The sequence below is a fragment of the Vanessa tameamea genome, chromosome 2 (genome assembly GCF_037043105.1).
Source record: "Vanessa tameamea isolate UH-Manoa-2023 chromosome 2, ilVanTame1 primary haplotype, whole genome shotgun sequence".
NCBI classification, from domain to species: domain Eukaryota; kingdom Metazoa; phylum Arthropoda; class Insecta; order Lepidoptera; family Nymphalidae; genus Vanessa; species Vanessa tameamea.
The window spans coordinates 8,049,712-8,069,275 of NC_087310.1; the positions used below are offsets into that span (position 1 = coordinate 8,049,712).

At 32.1% G+C, this 19,564-nt stretch overlaps 1 protein-coding gene across 3 annotated transcripts in view; it reads left to right on the forward strand.

The window, feature by feature from the left end:
* Positions 1-19,564, forward strand: part of LOC113398955 (uncharacterized protein) — a 35,866-nt gene continuing 16,302 nt past the window's right edge. For 2 of the 3 annotated variants that reach the window (XM_026637916.2, XM_026637917.2), the window contains exons 1-4: positions 2-338; positions 11,806-11,914; positions 16,140-16,244; positions 16,688-16,809. In XM_026637916.2, coding sequence (XP_026493701.2) covers positions 11,828-11,914; positions 16,140-16,244; positions 16,688-16,809 — 314 coding nt within the window. In that variant the 5' untranslated portion in view covers positions 2-338; positions 11,806-11,827. Of the gene's footprint in view, positions 339-11,805; positions 11,915-16,139; positions 16,245-16,687; positions 16,810-19,564 lie in introns of all 3 variants that reach the window. The other variant, XM_026637915.2, reaches the window with a different exon arrangement.

Below are 19,564 nucleotides of genomic sequence, written 5' to 3' on the forward strand. Positions count from 1 at the left end.
CGCCGGGCCCGCCGGCCGGTAGTGCATACTTGTTCGCCGCGGTGACAGGTGGCACGACGCCTCTCGCACAAGTTACTTGCGTTCGCGTATCCCATTCTTTTGTTTATAACACTTGTTGTGCACCTTACTTTATAACTTTTAAGGAAGCTACTTGAAGATAATTACACAAAAAAAAACTTATCAAAATGTTAACTTAAAAGTGTTGTGAAAGTGTACTGAGAATACCGGCTTCACTGTCCGCAAGTACAATTTGAATGCGAAATTGTCATAAAACTATGTTCACTATTCTCACATGGATAGAAGTGTGAAACGGAGCTGAGTTTTTGTTCTCAGATTTAGTAAGTACCTAGTTATCGTATATTATCTTAAGTTTTTGTAGGCCTGTCATTATGTGTAATCTTTCCGTTCAGCGAAGCGCATTAAGTGATATAAACAGGGTACTGATGATTGTTGTGTTGTATGCAGTAGTGGCTTTGGCAGCGGTCGTGGTCAACTATGGCTGAGTTGAACGCCCGCCACCGTGGCCGATGTCACCGCTCATCCGATCGCGACCACAGTGTTACCTCACCTTAGCAGTAATGATTCTATTAGACTCGATTTATCCACAACTGCACGCACTGTTTATTCTACATATCAAAGATGAACTTGTAATCATACTCGTCTGTTTAGTTCCTTGAAAGAGCATTTGTTCTTAGTGTTTTGTTTAAACATTTTTAATTCAACGAGGTCTTGGTGGCCGACAACCTTTATTCAAGAACCCATTTCGAATAACTAAGTAGCTCACCGTCTACTTATTCAAGTATCATTCAAATTTCGTGATCCTAATTCTAAGATTTCTACGAATTTTAATTGAATAAAAATAAATTTTAATAACTCATGGAATTATTTTGCTTTTGAAATTCTTTAAAGCTTATAGTACATAATAAGATATAAACACGACGATTAAAAAGCTCAGTACAATAGATCTTCTATATTATTCGAAATTTTATCTATATTATATTGTTTCTACAATTCGTAAATTGCATTGAATATTCTTTTACTATATAAAAATACTTATTAAGAAGTCATTATTAAGTAGTTTACTTAAAGTAGGAATTTTCGATTATGGCTTACTATTTGTCACAAATTACTAACATACGAGTATTTTGTGTATGAAAATTATGTAAGTTACATATTTTTATAGATGTCTTACATGAACATACACACGGAGATCGCCCTTTTATTCTAATAAGAAATCTAAGATTAACTGATATTAAATATCTTAAAATATATATTTTTTTACATTATTATGAAATATGTACGTATTCATGGAAATTATAATTATTAACACGATCTTTATAAATGAAATGTTTGACTTAAAATTCAACTACGCAAGGTTCGATGCTTTTGTTTTACGGCTTAATCTGTTTTTATTACTTTAAAGGAAAGATAAAATTAGCCTTTAATCAATTCGTGAACGCCAATAAAAATGTAATTGAACTGTAAATGCGAAATGAAATAGAATAGATACAATTTTTAAATTGCACATAAAAAATAACTTATCAATAAATAAAGCGAATTAGTTTTCAATAAAGCTAATCATAGAACGTCCAATCCATTTAATATCATTATGGTATTACCGTGTTATATGCGACCTCAAAAATTTGTAATTTTTTGAGGTCTACGATTATTATTCTGCTATATACCTATTTAGTAAGAATTTTGTTGGGATCAAGTGTATCTTCGCCCGTGACGAGGACAAGAAAATCCCGATCCACTCATCGAACCCCGCACTTGAATTTCTCTTGATTCTTTTATCCATATAAATAAATATTGAGAGATATCGTGGCAGTCGATTAACGATTCTGTTAGTGAAATTCTGAGTTGATTTCAAAATTTGCATATTTGTTTATTCTTTGATGTTTCGTTTGCATTTACGTAGATAATAAAATATACAGTTTATTGGTTGTTCACATTTTCCGTATTACTTATGCTAAAAGAACATATTTGATTTTCTATTTACATATATATTTTTAAAATAATATTAGCAATGCCTCATTATGAGGAACTACTGATATTCCTATTTACCCCTCCATTTAAGCTTAAAGCTTGGTTAGGAGTGGGGAATATAATAACCCAAGGTTTCAGGATCGATGTTGCGAATTTTTAGATTGCGAGGCGGTCTTTAAACCATTGGGCTATTGACGCTTAGCTTAAAACTCGAGTTTTTATATCTTATTATATAATTTAATGACATATATTGAGCTGTTCCTTATTTTTAAGTTGGATTTAGGATTTCAATTGAGCAAATGGGCTACTCGAGGTGGTTTTTGGTTATAAACATTTTCACTTTAAGAAATCTAAACTACTTTTTACATCGGCAATGATCCGGCAACCTGATGAATCTTTGCTGGTATGGCCCTTGTACCTATAATTACATGTTTAGTGGTTGATAAAATTATGTCTGAATGAGTGGGTATCACTATGAACATTATACAATAGTTATCAAATACACGAGCATAGGGAACTGTGTGAACACTGTCTCCAACTATAAGTATTTCCACGTAAATATTTATAATATAAATTTATATAATTAGGACAATCCATAAGAACTGCTAAATTTTAAATTGTAAAGACTATAAAGACGGTCATGATAATTCGTGTTAATATACCTAAATGCATGTATTTCTTATTTTATAGAGCATAAAGTAATGAACTCACATAGTGCACAAGTAGATTACGTTCAATGTCAAATAACAGCAGTACAACAGTATCATGAAATAAGTATGACATTTAATACGATTTATATAGTCGGAGAGCATTCTCAAAGACAATGTTGGACTTACTCAAACATTGTTCAATAAGGATTATATTGTACGATAGAAAGCCTTTTTAAATGCATTGTATTAACTTTATATGAATATATATTATATTTATATAAATATATAAGATTTCAGTTGTCTTATCGATTTGAAATGTGTCAGTGCATATAATTAGAATGATAATAATATTTTGGTGCCATTAAACTGATCAAATGACAAAGCAAACGTGAATAACTGCCACTTCGAAGACTGTCATAGTTTAACCGTCGTCTTTGGAGTGGTTTTCTTTGTTTTGGCTAACACACATTACACTGGCAAAACTTGAATTGAATGTATTTAAAAAAATCTTGTATAACTATTCTAAAAAAAATTACGCAACACACTTTTTTGACAGCAATCTTATTAGAGTATACGTCGTATCGAGATGTAAGATAATAATCATATGAATTATGAGAAATGTATAAGAATCCCTTGTAACACTTTTATAAAAAAACTGTTAATTAGTTCCTCGATAACTCCAACACATCGTACTGAGAAGTATATGAGTAAATGATTCGAATATGGACATGAATATTCGCGTCCATTCGGCAGCGCGGGTGCGGTGGGGACGCCGCCGTCGCGGACAATAGAGCCTTTGTTGCACAATGCCCATTTCCGATTACCAGATTGAATCGTGGCCGTCAAAGCGCTCCTGTTCCAATAATCGCAGTATAATATAGAATCTGTAAAATATTTTTGTAGCATTATTATAAGAAAGCGAACCGAATAAAAGCTTCATGTAGAATACTTAAGACATTGTTTGGAAAAAAAATGATATATATTTCTTGTCAATTATATTAATATATAAGTCTCTGGAACTATCCCTGAAACATAGAGTCGGTATTGCTGTCGGTTTATTGAAAATTATCTTCAGAAGCTATACAAATCTTGACAAACTTGCACGCAACAGTGGACCCCTGAATCATTATTTCGTTCCTAGTCGAGAGCCCGTCACGAACAGTTTGCGGTCAGAAACTTCCAAGAGTGAATCGAACTAATATCACTTCATTCGCTTCACGCTACGCTTCTCAAGTCTTCGTAAATTCTCAAAGTTTAGTTGTTATTTAATAGAATCTAATACGGTCGGGCGCATCATTCGTACTCGGTGTAACGATACCCACTGCTTCTGCTCATTGTTGCGAAACTTTAGACGAATTTGCGACGATCGCGTTTCATTAAGAGGTGTTTTGGTGTGAAAGGAACGCTTTTATTTCACAAAGGAGTGAATATGGAGCAAAGTTTGAGCGAGTTCTTCGTTAGCTGCTCGTTCACAGGTGAAGCCCTGCGCCATAATATTTTAGCGATTAATTTTATAGCTGAATATTATTTTACGAACTTTCATTTAACTTCAGCCGTACGTGTGAGTCAAATTTATAAAATGAATTTTAAACATATTCCAGATACACGATTGAACTCAAGTTTTAGACATATAAAACGATAGAGCCCATTAAAATTTGAATAGTTTCAATAAACGTATCAGATTGTATTTAAAAATATTATTAAAAAACTCCATATTGTATACATTTTATCGCTGAAAAATTAAACTAGATTTTTTTTAATTTATTTAAAAATGTATTGCACAAGATATAATATGTATTTCAAAATGGGGTTTATGCATACAGTGCGAGGAACTTAATTATAGCAAAGTTGTTATCTAGTAGTTGAGTTACAGATTATAAGAGCTCTAACTTTAAATCAATAACCCTTGTCTGTGTAACATGAAAACCCATTCATAGTTAATAGAAACAATTAATCTTGTACACGGGATTTCAGGGGGCGCTTTAGGTCTCACACTCATCCATCGTTCATGTCCTAATGCGCTGTGGGCTAAGCGGTCGTTATTAAAATTCCATTTTGAACTGTCGGCCGTTTTACACGAACTCAACTGAGAATCCTAATTTAATAACTGCAACTTTTTAATTAACGCTCGTATTAAAACTAACGAAAAGGCTAAGTACTAAGTATTTCCTCAGTCTCAGAGTTTCTATGTTTTATGCGAAATGTGTCGCTTTATTCAATGTAAATGAATTCGGAATATGATTATCCAGAATCAATGTCATAAGGTTTAATTTTTTTAATACGAATTAATTATTATTAAACATAGCTTAGATATATATATATGTATATACGAAAATATATAATACTTCATTATATTTAATAAAAAATGGCAGACAGTCCTACTACTAGCTTGAATTTCTGTAATTATTTGTAATTTAAAACCTATACAATATTTAATTAAATTTAATATTAAAACATACTTAAGATTTTTTTAGTACAGAATAATTTCACTGCTCTATAATAAATACGGCAACGGAATAGTTAATTCCCAGACGAGTTGAATTTTTTTAAATAGTGGGCGTGGTAGCGACAGAAAAGGTAAGCCTTCACATGGACCGCTCATCTGAGTTCCTCTGATTGTTATGAGAGCGATATCGCCGCGAGCTACCTGAGGTAATTTTAGACTCGAGAAATTACTCTTAATAATAAATGTACCTACTAATTTTAGGGGAACCAAAATGCTTAACCTCTTTGTTGAAACCGTCAGGATCATGTAGTCAGAATACATTATTTCTGACTCATTCGACTGGGCTTCTCTCCGATTTAATGTTCCCAAGTGTCTTTCCATTCCCTTTTTAAAATTCTTTGGCACTTTTCGTAGTTTAACATTGTACGACGTATGTCGCCAACGTTATATCATTTGCAAGCAATTCGCAAGCTCTGCTTTTTGGCTCTCATCCAAGTAAGCACTTGAATCCAAGTCATCTGTTAAGTTTGTTTCAAGGTCTATATTGGTTACTTTTATTACATATCCAATAAAGTTTTAACAATTCAGATATGCTTAGAGATTTTAACAGTATTATATTATTGTCTAAAAAAATGTAGCCTTAATATGACAAAAGAGAATATGGTAAAATAAGACGATTATAAAAATAACACTGTCGAGGTTTTTTGGACTAGACGTAAAAACGCGCGTCCGGTAACTTACGGCCTCCCGGAACAATTTGTTTTTACCGTTTCGTCCTGCATCCATCCCACTCTTCGTTTATCTCTGAGGCTACACGTGAAAATTCAATAATAAAGACGCTATGACATTTACCTTTAAAACTTTATAAAGACGCAGACTGTAGAATTTTAATAAAAGTAATTAATTGTCACAGTCCCGACGAACTACGGAACTAATTAAACGCATATATACATTTATTTATTAAGCTCGTAGTCTGTCTCGAGATTACGCTGTGTAGGTACGTATTCTGCATCTGCATGTATACTTGTATATTCTTTTTAACAATGTATATGGAACTGACGAAGTTGCGTGCGAATTATTGCCGTATAAAATTTGAGCTGGGTCATTTGACTTAATAGGAACGTACTTACTGGCGCAGTCAGTTCAATTTCGTAATTCAAGACAATAACGGCCCCGAAATTTGGTTTCTTTATCCCTTTTACGTTAAATAAATTATTCATTTTCAGCAATTGTTCTCATTAAGTTGCTCAATTTTGACTTACTTCTGAGATGCTCATTGAGATCCAGCTTCGCCTCGAAAACTGTGTAGATATTATCTCCGTCTTTTGTTTTGCATGGGGACTTATCTTACGCTTCCGTAAATTATATTACTTTGAAACATCTGCTAACTAATTACATCGAATACACTAGTGTAAAATAACAGTCTGCAAATGTCCCACTACTGGGTTTCGTTTATATTATTGCAATTCTACTATGCTGTTCCAATCCGTGATGGTGGACGCATGTGGCAATTTGTTTTTAACGAATATACTACTCGTGTATTTTTCTTTTCGTATTTCTTTTGTCTTTTTTTAGAATGTTTCGCACTTATGTTGATAAATTGCCGAAATTAATTGGGTTGCTAAAATGTTTTTAACTGCTTAAACAAATATTTTAAAATTGTTTACATTCACCGTTATTTATTTACGATACAATTTTATTTTCTTTTATGTTACAAATTTATTATTGTTACATTATTAAAATTTTAAGGAATGTTCATGAATCTTAAGGAACTTAACCAAATAATATAATTATTGTAATTTATTTGTTTTATAATTATATTTGAATATTTTAATATCTATACTTATATACCTAATACTATAAGTATGTTTATGTAATCGACAAATTCTGAAATCATCCACAATTAATAACCAATATTAAATTGCAGTAACAATAATATATCAGTTTGAAATGATGGTATCTGTAAAACAAGCGAGAAAAAAAAGCGCTTCCGAGCTGTTTTAGCCGCGTGCGCTTTTATTAGAAAATAATAATACCCAAACCTTAAAATGACACGATGGCAGAATTAGAAGGACTGTCCCTACAAAATGAATACAAGGCGGGCGTAGTCGCATCTTTAGCTTGTTGTATAAACTATCTTCGTTTACTATGGCATATTCTTACTTGTGTTTTGACGTCACGATGCGTTGACATTCGGGAACGTATTCTCTAGTCATTGTAACGGGTTTTGATTGACAGCATATATAGTCTACATTTAAAGTGTTTGTTATGATTAATTGAACTTTAAGTTATTTGAAATATTATAACTCGTTACATAGCTTTCTCGTTATTTTCTATTGTTACTTCAAACATATCCAGTTGTCATAAGTTAAATGATATGTTGCAGGCTTACTGCGTTCAATAAGTCTGTTTTTGTGACAAAATAAAATATGATTGGCAATAATCGATAACTACTTATTTATTTTAGAACCGTTCTTTTTAATTGTCTGATTCAGTTCGTCATTTTGACAGACTATGTACAGAAACAAAATATATGGATATATAAATATTCACTAGATCAATTTTATGCTTCTGATCAAGTTGACTGAGGATTTAACACCCAGCAAATAATATTCCAATTTTTAAATCCGCCGTTAGTTTCAAGTATTGAAAACCGTGTCAAGCGGAATCCTTTCAATGTAACATTAAAAATATATTTCAAATACGTTGTTTCTAATAAAATAACAAAAGAATGCAATAAAAAAGAAATAATTACATGAGCAACGAAACCGCTAGTTAAATTAGCATATCCACTGAACTATCACTCTTGGACAGTGAATGTAAGTTCACAAGTTTACAATTGTGAGTTTTTGTCGTCTGATATAGAATTGTACATTAGTATGCGAGGTAAAGAGCACGTGACGGCATGCGAAGGCGTCCGCTCGCACCTTCGCCTATACTTAAATATGACTATAAATAACAGGCATACAAAATTGGATAACACATCAACGTAATTCGTAGATGTTATTAAATTGATTTAACTTTCAACACATACAAGTGCTTGTAATTGCTAAATAACGTATTTAAAAAAAATCAAGTAATATGTATTATTTCTAGTTAATATTAAAGTTCATTTATTTCGCTTCTTCAATATTGATAGTGTGTAACTGAAACTGGAAAATGACAGAGGCGAAGGTACTAATATAGTTTACGTAAATGTTCAGTTCTTATTGGAATTCATCTATAGAGCAGATTTTTTTTACGTATCGTCTTTGCAACAACAGCAATATATGCTAAGAGTTTCTGCTTGCAATAAGTGTAATACAAACACTTTAAAGTTTTATTATAGAAACACCGTACTGTAGGGCGTCATGGTGGTTTGCATTGTGTAATGATCTGTAGAATAAACAATAAGTCCGTGTTCTTCAGCTGTTTATGTCTCGTTACGTTAAATGGGTTAGTTTAAAACATTTCTATCAATCTGTTTAAAATTACGTATAATAATGTACAGATGTTCCGAACTTGGTGTAGATTCTATATCCTATAAACAATTGAGAGATTTATCTGTAAAACCCTATTTAAGTAAATTGTTTTGCTATGAATTTATTTTTCGATCTTTGACAGTTGTTGATAATTTCTCAAGTCGAATAGTTCCTACGAAAGCTATGTAGGAAATCTATTATTTTAATACAATTATTTGCGCAATTAGTTTTAACTTTATATTTAAATTTATTGTTTTTTGGTTTATTTTTCTTTTAGTTAAATGTAGTCGTCGTAGTTACATTAGTTATTAAAATCAAGAAAATATTTATACTGAAAACACTGTTCTATGCAATATTTTTTAATGTTTTTCTAGTGCAATTTTTTCAAACACCGTATATTCAAAGATTCATCTTACACTGGTTTTAATTTCAAAACATAAACGATTAAAAAGTAAAGTATTTACAAAAATGAAAGTCGTTGTCTTCTGTTCAAACTAGTGACAGAATTTTCTATTAGCGCAGCCAAATTTAAAACAATACTTGTAGTATTATAATTACTTACGTAAATTATGATAAAAGAAATTAGGTTAGATTAGTGTAAGAGTATAACTTTTTCTATCTAATCTATTTATTCTTCTTTCTATTATGTAGATATATTAGTAAGAAAACAATCGATTTGTTATAGTAGATTTTAAATTTATTTCAGTATCATAGAAAAATTTTTTTAGGCTTAGCGTGTTATTTCAAATTAGCCGAAGTCGTGATTCATCCGTGTTAAATTTAGATTATACATGCCTATTTTGTACACATGATGATTACTTGCCTAGAATGTTATTTATGCATTGTGGTATAGTGGCTAGCTTATGCGACAGACCCCGAAGACCAAGATTTAACTCCGAGTGGGCCAATAAGTTATTAAATTTAGATAAGATAAATTCTCAGTAGCAGCTCGAAGTTGGAAAGTTGACAGTGTTTTAACTCTCGTACCGCGAAAAGCACGAAATGGCGATTTTGAATATCAAAAACCGATCTGTATTTGGCTCGTGGTTTACGTCTTAAAACAATCCAACTCTCTACATACTTAGTGCAATACATGCAATTTAAACGTTTTCCATTATATTTATAAATAACAACATTTGTAAACAAACAATCAATTAATAAACACGATACACGATAAATATACTGAGTTATTTATAACAATGATAATATGTAGTCTTTTTTCTAAACATATTTAGTCGAACAGAACATAAATATGCAATCTTTACTGCTTTCGTTTCACTTTAAAAATAGGCAGCACACAGCTCACGTATAATTAAACTTTAAAAACTTTATAACGTTATTTTTGGATACTTTATTATAACAGTAATTTACTTTATTCTAAACGAACCAAATATATTTTTTACTTTTCTGCAGATGTTTTCGATATATGTGTGTAATGTATACACCGAATAGTTTTGGTATACCGTTAATTTTACCAAACAGTTGATTCATTTTGGTGTAATTTAATAGTAATACCGAAGATTATTTTCGGAATATATCGATACAAAACCTTCATATAAGTAATATTGAAACCAAAATAAAATTTTATATCAATCAGAAAAGTGAGTTTAAAATTAATCAGCACGAAAAATCTTACCTTTTCACGCTATCGCAAATTGAATTCTTTATAAGATTTTTATTATGAAATTGAATGTAATATGGAAATGTAAATGTATACGGATACTTTTACAATAAACAATTCGAAAATAAAGTTATGAAACTGTGTACATAATTTTATCACTCAGATAATACAGTTTGTTTATTCAGGAAACATATTAAAACAGAGCTCGTTTCACCGATACACATTATTTCCCATGAGTATGTACGTGGGAACGTAATGATAATTGTTAAACTGTATTAATGCGATAGTCACAGTTTTTGATGCATTGTTCCAACAGCATAGACTTCTCGCATACATCACTCTGACAAAGGAGTAAAACAATTTTTGCGCTATCGCGTCTTTATTCATCTTATTTTCTTTAGTTTTCCACGTCTTTGCGAAATTGACAAAACAATAATTTGGATAAAGAATTTTTTTTTCTGTTCGTTTATTTATATATGTACAAAGTGTTATGATTACATTTTATTTTTGGTTAAAATGTTGTGGTTTGCAACCTCTTTGTCACTGAGCTAGTTCGTTAGTTACGAGTATGTATGGGATTTAGAGCCACCTACTCGTACACTGTGTGATTAAATAGTGATCTCCACTCCGCTGTAGCCACGTTCGGTGCAAAGCTACGTTGTCAATCGCAAATCTTCTTTTTATTTTCCGATCAGACAATGGCGGGAAAATGTTTTCTACGTGTGGGGGTACCGGGGGTCAAAAGAGGGAGCACTAATCTCCGTCGGGGTCGTTTGGATTAATTGTTCGTATTGCCGTCTTTGTTTGTTTCGAAGTTTTACTTGTTAGAAGTTTGACCATGCACTAAATCCTTTTTACGGAGATTCCGAATGTCTTTCGGCATCGTCCATTTATCAGACTATCAATTACATTACATTTCTTGTGGAGCCACGAAATACTTTAATAGACAACACAGCATACGTTATTATGTACGAATAGGTTTAATCTAGATCTTAGATCTAGCGTAGTCTCGATCCAATATTAAAATCAAAGTGAAAAAATAAATGATGCTGTGGTAAGCATTCATTTTAAAAAATAAGCTCAACTTTGAAAGAGGCAAGTCATTACAATGGACGTCCGTCAATACGGCACAACATTATAATAGTACACGCGGCAAAAAAATCCGTCAAATCAAATACGCCTATTAGAGAGGGCGCGTAACTAATTAAAATAAAATTGTTAAAACAGTGAACGTAGCGCGTTCACCCCGGACTAACTTTTAACGAGGATATATTTGGTTTCGACTAACCCTTTGGTGATTTTACTATTGAGTCTCGTTGCAAATAACTCAGTAATTGCCTCCAAACAACTTCTAGCTTTGTGGAGAGAATTGCGATGTTGCGTCTATGATTGAACCACCAGCTTAATTACAGTAAAATTTAGCTAAAGATTAAGGTTAGGTAAAGTTAATTTTATGTTCAGTTTATTTCTGAAATTAAAATATAAATTAATCAAAGATGGCGACTAAATTACGTACACAAATAAATAAGAGTATCACGATCAACACTAGCTCAAAATAAAATGCTTACGCATTAAATATTTGTTTATAAATCCCTTTATGTCTGTCAAGTGCACTTTTTAAATTGTATTTGTTTACAGCGGGTGCTGACAAACCGACAAGATGATGGAATGCCTCTGTCCCGCGCCGCGCACGCTTGCTTGTCGCGTGGTGCTCCTCGACGAAAGAGAACTGTTGCATGAGATGCAGGTAACATTATTAATTGCTATCAATTACGTTATGTTTCACGGTTTACATGACGCAGATTTTTGCTGCCATATAAAAATGGATTATATTTATGAATATCCTGCCTCGTACTTTTATTATAGGGAAAAGTTGAAAGCGAGCTGTAAACAAAAGCTGAGTTTGGTCAAACACCTTTCCTATAAATTCTTTAATACATTTCTATATCAGAAAATGGAAAGCTTATTTCGAAGCCGAGCTTGCTTCGACGGACTCCCGACGGACGCTGTCGGTATTTTCAATTTCGCCGTATGATGAAACAACGCGTGGATTTTTTTTCCGTTTCTTTTCCCGCACTTTTGAAGTGCAGCTATTCCGAGACGAATTATTTGAAGTACACCCAGGGGCTCAAGGAAGGTCTTTTATATGCGGGGCTCGGGTCCAAGGTGCGGGCGATGAATTCACTGAATCGTACGTCGACTCTATGAATATTAAATTCTATTTGGTTGGCATTGTCGCCGCGTGGTGAATGTGAGAGTGGTTCGCGAGCGTCGTACCCCGCGTATTACTCAAGCTTTCCTCGACGCCATCTGTCCTTACATATATTTCAAATAAGGTTTGTTAAATCATAAAAACATTATAGTCTGTTTTTAAAATTATAACTTAAAGACGTCAAGTAAAGCCATAATCTCTAGGATACACAACTGCTACTGCCTACCGGAATAGTACTTATGAATTCAACATAACATCTTAATCTTTTGGTATTATCTCACATGGCTTCAAACTTAGTAATGTTGCCTCAAACTTATATAAAGCCGAAAGTCATATAACTGAAAACAAGGTTAAACTTGGCGAAATACTTTTATTTGCCTTGAAATATTAAGGAAACTTGTTCTTGAAGCGTTCGTAGATATGTCGGGTTGAAATCGTTCAATTCAGCTAAAGTGGAAGCGACGACAGTTCGACATTTCTGCCAAATTGTATGGTTATTTTAGATAAATCGGTGTCCTTTCCTTCCAGTTTCCCCGTCTACAAAGGGACATTTGTCTCAAGCGGATTCGGTGACAACTTTTCTCCCTCCACATTACCAAATATATAAAGATTTATTTGTTCTAACTAGTGCCATTCCACGCCGGAGCGAGAGAGTGATTACACTCGATAACAAATTGCGTGATTAAACGAACCTTATCAATGTTTGCGAGCCAATTTATTTGAGTGTCCTATCATTTGCGAGATTTATATATGTTTTCATCGCGAATCGAGGATTAAAAGTGTGCCACATTATCTAACATACCATCAAATATCGTAGAATTATTAATTAATTATCTTTTTATTATCAAACTTTGCTACAGCTATTTTGTATTTAACTATTAATACTTACAAATAAATTAGATTTTAGTCTGTATACAAATAATTTAAGAGCATAACGGAATACGAGATATTAATATTCAAAAGAAGTCGTTTAACGCGTTCAAGATAGAAATTATTAAGCACGTGGGTCTGTATATTAATTTACTAATCGTTCATAAAAAAAAATACTGTTAGCTATATTAGTTTCTCGTGTCAGATAAGAATTAATATTAACATGCAAGATTTAATATTTTTATATATTTGGTAGGTTTTAAAAGCTATCTTGAATCGTCGTCGATTTGGAATGTAGATTTTACAGAGAAAAATCAGCGAGAAACTCAGTAGGTACTCTTTTGCATCAATTAAATTACATGGAATATATGTTAATTAAATGCATATGAATCATTATTTTCCCGCATTAAAATCAACGAATATTAATTACATGATTTTTAATCATCCAGTCGACTAATAACCCTATTTTATCAATGTATTTTAATATAATATTTAAAATTGATATACCAAGTTTAAAGTTCCTCCCTTTTTTTTGACCCATTTAAAAATGAAATTAAAAAAATAAAACGTAAAAGAATTGCTCAGCAATTTACGATCGGAGAGTGAGTATTTGTAAAGAGTATTGTCGCAGCAGCAAATTGAGTCGACAGCATTTCACGGTCTACTGCGTAGATGCATCGCGTTCTCGTACCTCGTCTCTGCTTTATTATTGATGTCTTTGTTGCCTGTTGCTCGCGTTGATATTATAGCTGAGAACAATCGTCTACAAAGGTTGCTCGTTTGAACAATACTTCATTAAAGATTTTTTTACAATGAAAATGTAAATAAGTTATGGGCCTTATGTATACTTAAACGAGTTCTAACATTCAATCAAACGACTTCAGTGGTGTAAGAGAGTTCTCACCTTATAATTAAGACGACTGTTAAATTTTAATACAATATAGTCATTCTAAAATAAACTAAGATTTGTTATAAAAACACAATATATTTTATAGTCGAATGCACGTAGCTGTACACTAAAATTAATGAACTCTCGCCGTAGGGCTTAATTAACGTGCAATAAGGCACAAAAAGATTGAAAATTAAATACTGCCATCGGTGAACTGTTTGTCGTTTCATACAGGCTGAGAGGCTGGCCCGCGGCTACTATTGCGTGCATGCGTAGGTACCTACTGCTATCGCCGCCAGATTTTCAAATCGTTTGTTGTTTTTTGATCTGAACATGCTCTGTTGGAAGCAAACTGACTCTGTTATTAAATCATTTATTATTCAACTCGACGAACGTTTCACATTTTCCCACAAACCGGCATAGTCTATAATGTTTGTGTTATTGAAACCGTGTTCAGTGCTCGTCTGTGAATGATTATAAATTAACAATAAATAGTTGCGTTGACGATATATCATATTTAACACATGAACGACCGCATAATTGCAATTAGTTTTGTCAAATTGTTATGATTGCAATGAAATGAATATTGAACGCAATTTCAATATATTAATAGTGTCTGCTTGACAAGCCGAGATGGTCCAGTGGTTAGAACGCGTGCATCTTAATCGATGATTTCGGGTTCAAACCCAGGCAGGCACCACTGAATTTACATGTGCTTAATTTGTTTATAATTCATCTCGTGCTCGGCGGTGAAGGAAAACATCGTGAGGAAACCTGCATGTGTCTAATTTCAATGAAATTCTGCCACATGTGTATTCCACCAACCCGCATTGGAGCAGCGTGGTGGAATATGCTCCATACCTTCTCCTCAACGGGAGAGGAGGCCTTAGCCCAGCAGTGGGAAATTTACAGGCTGATTATGTTTATTTATGTTTATGTCTGCTTCGTTCTTATATAACTGGTGCGTTAGGATTTCAGCTTTCTTTATTTTGTAATAATATATGGGTTAAAAAAATACACTTATGTGTTTTCGTCTAAAAATATGAAAAATTATTTTACCTTCTATTAGTGAATTTTATAGAAATTCACTGAAGCAGTTCTTACGCTACATTGCGTCGTTATGGACGAAATGTTTTAGTTTCTCGACGGATCGTGGTTAAGCACTGTAAGAAAACGATTGATGACATCTTATTGCTTACGTACTTTATTAAAATTGCAGTTTCATTGCTACATAAATTACACAGACACGATTACGAGTAATATTTACTATTATTAGTATTATTTTAATTGAAATCTAAAGCGCTCGATATATATATTTCGCATGGCAATCAAATCGTGTTAAATATTTAAAAAAAAAAGAAAAAATACACCGATGGTTTTATGATATTAGGGAATAAAAATAAAAAACGTAATAGGATAATTTTTAAACATCACATTATTGGCATATTGATAAGCACAAGCACGCATATCCCTTGAATGCGTGAGAGTTCGGATGCGTTCCCCGTCATTATACTGCCAGCATCATCATTGACTACTGGTCTTACAAGTTGCGTGGAAATAAGCTTAATTGTGGAAAGCCGCCAAGAAATGCTAATTGAAGATAGTTATGTTTGTATCGTGGGAGATCGGTTTGCATTTCGATGACTTTCTAACTTTGAAACTCTTTCGATATTCTCATTGATTTTATCATTGTTTACCGTTACTACATTATCTGCATAAAAATGTAGGTCATAATTTGAAAGGGGTTGCTATAAAGACAATTTTTGGTAAAACATTAGTATTAACACACATTTTAAAATAAAGTTGTTCTTTCCTATTCGTGCACGATTCTTACAAAAAATTACAAAGAACGTAACGTAATTTTTTTTATATTTAATTAAACATTTTGCCATATTTTATTACGATATTGTATAAAATAATTCAATTTTATATGTAACTTTTAATCTTTTTAATTTTAATTAGTTAGTAGTTCAGAAATTAGCATAAGTATCTTGTTCGCAGGATAACAGTACGGGCCAAGCTCTACTAGACGTTGTATTCAGGCACCTAGATCTTCTAGAGACGGCTTACTTTGGTCTGCGCTACGTGGATCAAGATAACCAGACGGTAAGTGCGCGTCTGATTTATTACGAGAGTGAATATTCTTGTTTCGTTCGTGTAAATTAGGGTTGGAGGAAGGCACGATTTGTGTTACTTAGAATTCCTCTTCATAGCAAAGCATATAAAAAAAAACATTATTTATGTAACTGATAAATAAATAAGTATTGTGTTGTAATACTTCAAAAAATGTACATAATCGACTAAGTGTATTCCACCAGGTCTTCTATACTCCTTTGTGTTAAGCGATAATGAGACACTGAATAAATATTTTTAATTTTGAACTCATTGATCATAGCAGACCCTATAATTGTACGGCGGTTTTCGAACTAAAGGTTTTCATATCCTTCCTAGTGTTTTCGAGGTATATTATTAGGGAGTGTTTATACATTATTTATGATTATCTTATTATGGAATGTATAATTATTATTTTTTTAATTTTTTTTTAATAGCACTGGCTCGATGCTGGAAAACGATTACGAAGGCAACTCCGCGGCTCTGATACACACACATTCTACTTCGGTGTTAAGTTTTACGCATCAGATCCGTGCAAATTATTGGAAGAAATAACCAGGTACCTATAAACCCTTAGTTAATAATTAGATTTATTTATTGATATTATCACATGTATGGAATGTGGTTTAATTTGACGCTTTAAGTATGTTTGTGAACAAAATTGATTTTAAAAGAAAAAAAAATAATGGTGTTTTATATCAAAAAATTAAATACACATTTCATTTACTTATCTTGATCTTTCACAGGCAAAATTCTTGTGAGGCTAAGGACAAAATATGAGAGCTTCTTTTTCGAAAATTATAAAAACAAATGTTCACAGATTTTTAAAATAAATAAGAATAAAGGGATTATAAATAACCCCCAAAAATTATTAAACACAAAAACGCTTTTTCATTCATTCGTTCGTTTCGTTCTTTTCATTCGCATTTATTTCGAATTGAAATGATTAAGGTCTTTAAAGCATTTGAGATTTACGAATAAATTAAAAAGTAGTTTTGGCGTAAAATAGTTAATTTTAGGATTTACCCGGCTTAACCGTGAAACGGGTTACAAAGACTGCTTTCAAAAAAATCTCAAATACACTTAAATATTCTGGACTTCAGGCCTGGCACAACGTTCTCGTTACTAATAATTTTGATTCATTTCATGTACATTAATCATTCAGTCATTCAGTACTTAATTAAGTATATGATAGAGAGAGACGAAACATATTTAATATTTGTGTAAATTCATATTTAATGAAAAAATTAAAATTACCAATTGTAAATAACGATATTTTTATTAAAAATGCTCGATATATTTTTTGATATTTATATAACAGTTATGAAAAAGAAACAATTGAATGTTTGATTCGGATGTTATTAAAAAAAAGATTAAAAACACAAATAAAACTCAGTATAGTAGAGTAGACTTAGTACTTTGGTTAAGATCGCGCGTTAAGATCAGTGTTCACAGACCAAAAATGATTCCTAGGTATTTGGTTAATTGGTTTAAACATGCTAAAATTCTGTCATCTGTAAAACATCAGTGTAATGATATACAACAAATATTTTAATGAATTGCACGTTCAATTTTAAACAGTATACATTAAGTAATAATATATAAAATTATAGCCGTATTTACAACTGAGATATGGTAATGCAGTGCATTTATCGTACCGTATACGAAATATATATATAATACTGAGGTTTTAGTCAAAGAACTCGTTTCGAGAATATTCTGTGGACATATTTCGAATTTAGTATAAGCATCAAAATTTAAATTAATACTAATACTTATATTACGTTTTATAAAATATTGGAAAACTACTTTGGAAGATAAATGATTTTTAAAGATAGTAATAATTTCTAAGCATTAAAATGATTGAATGAATTAAATTGGGAGAATAATATATCGTATAAGACAATACTAGAATAGTGTCTCAGACAGAGGAATGTGAGAATGAAGATAATAATAAAAAACATCTGCGCCACAAGCTCCTACATATTCGCATGTTGTGTCAGCATCGAGATGTCCCCAAACTGTTTCCATTTCATTATCTACTTACAATGGCATGCTTCAATGCAATATTGAAAAATCTACGAACGCTGCAAATTAAATAAACGTTCTAAATGCAGTTGAATCGTCTTTTTGTATGAATAAATTATGTTTAATTACATCAATTGGGAGTTAAAAGCTAATAAAGTGCCGTAGAATAATAATGTTAGATAAGATTATATACCCTCGAGACTCAGACTTCTTTAGTGGAGGAAATGTCTCACAAAACTTGGACACAATCCTGTTCTATCACAAAGGATTTTCCCCTTTTGACGGCATCAAGCCAATTTTTTAAGTTACAGATCCTTATTAAAGTCACAGACTTCATTGTTAAAGTAGATACACAATTGTACGTCTTTATTCCTTTACATTTATTGAGTAGGGAAATATACTGAGATAGCAGGTGGACAAAGTTTTACACTAATTAAACGCTGTTTAATACTCTCGGCGAGCTATATCGGGTAGATTATACTACAAGTAGTATAGTATGTCTTACGAAAATTGCTAGTTCTCAACCTAAACACTGGAATAGAAATTCAATCATTTGAATTATGTTTATATAAATTATATTATAGCCCTTTGTACTAAATTTGCTAACCTAAAGATATGTACAAGACATAATCTTATCACAATAAATTATAAAATGTTATTAAAGTGTTCAAATTTGATGCCCTTAAAAGTAAATTTAAGAGTGGGTGAACAAAGAAGGACTAGCACACTCACAGTTAACCTGACGAGGCTGTAAACAGGCCTGGCTATGGTGTGAATGAATGCACCACGGCAATAGCATTACAGTACTTAAAGTATAGCTTTGTGTGAAGAAAAAGAGTCGCAGTTGCTTTCATTAAAAATAATTAGATGCACTTTCGTCTTACTACATAAATTAGGTAGCAACTCGATCTTAAAAATGTTGTTAGACTAAAATTACTTTTCATAATATCTTGTTATGTGACAAGAATATTTCGTTTGAGATTAAATCAACGGTGATAATTGAAATTGTTCAAGGAGAATGTTTAAGAAGTTTACTCACCCTACGACATCATAGCTAGTAGAAAGAAATACCAGAATATTTTATTAAAATTTCGTTATTACGATGTTGACACGACCCCCCACGTCGCTCGCTGTTTCTTACATCGAACGGTCTTCCCTTTAGGTAGAGCGCCACATTTTAATATTCGTTATATCTTTTAAAATCTTTGTTATGATGCTCTTTTAATATTTAATTTCCTTTTAAGGGCTATGCTCCCCTAACGCTTTTACTCATCCCACAATACTTT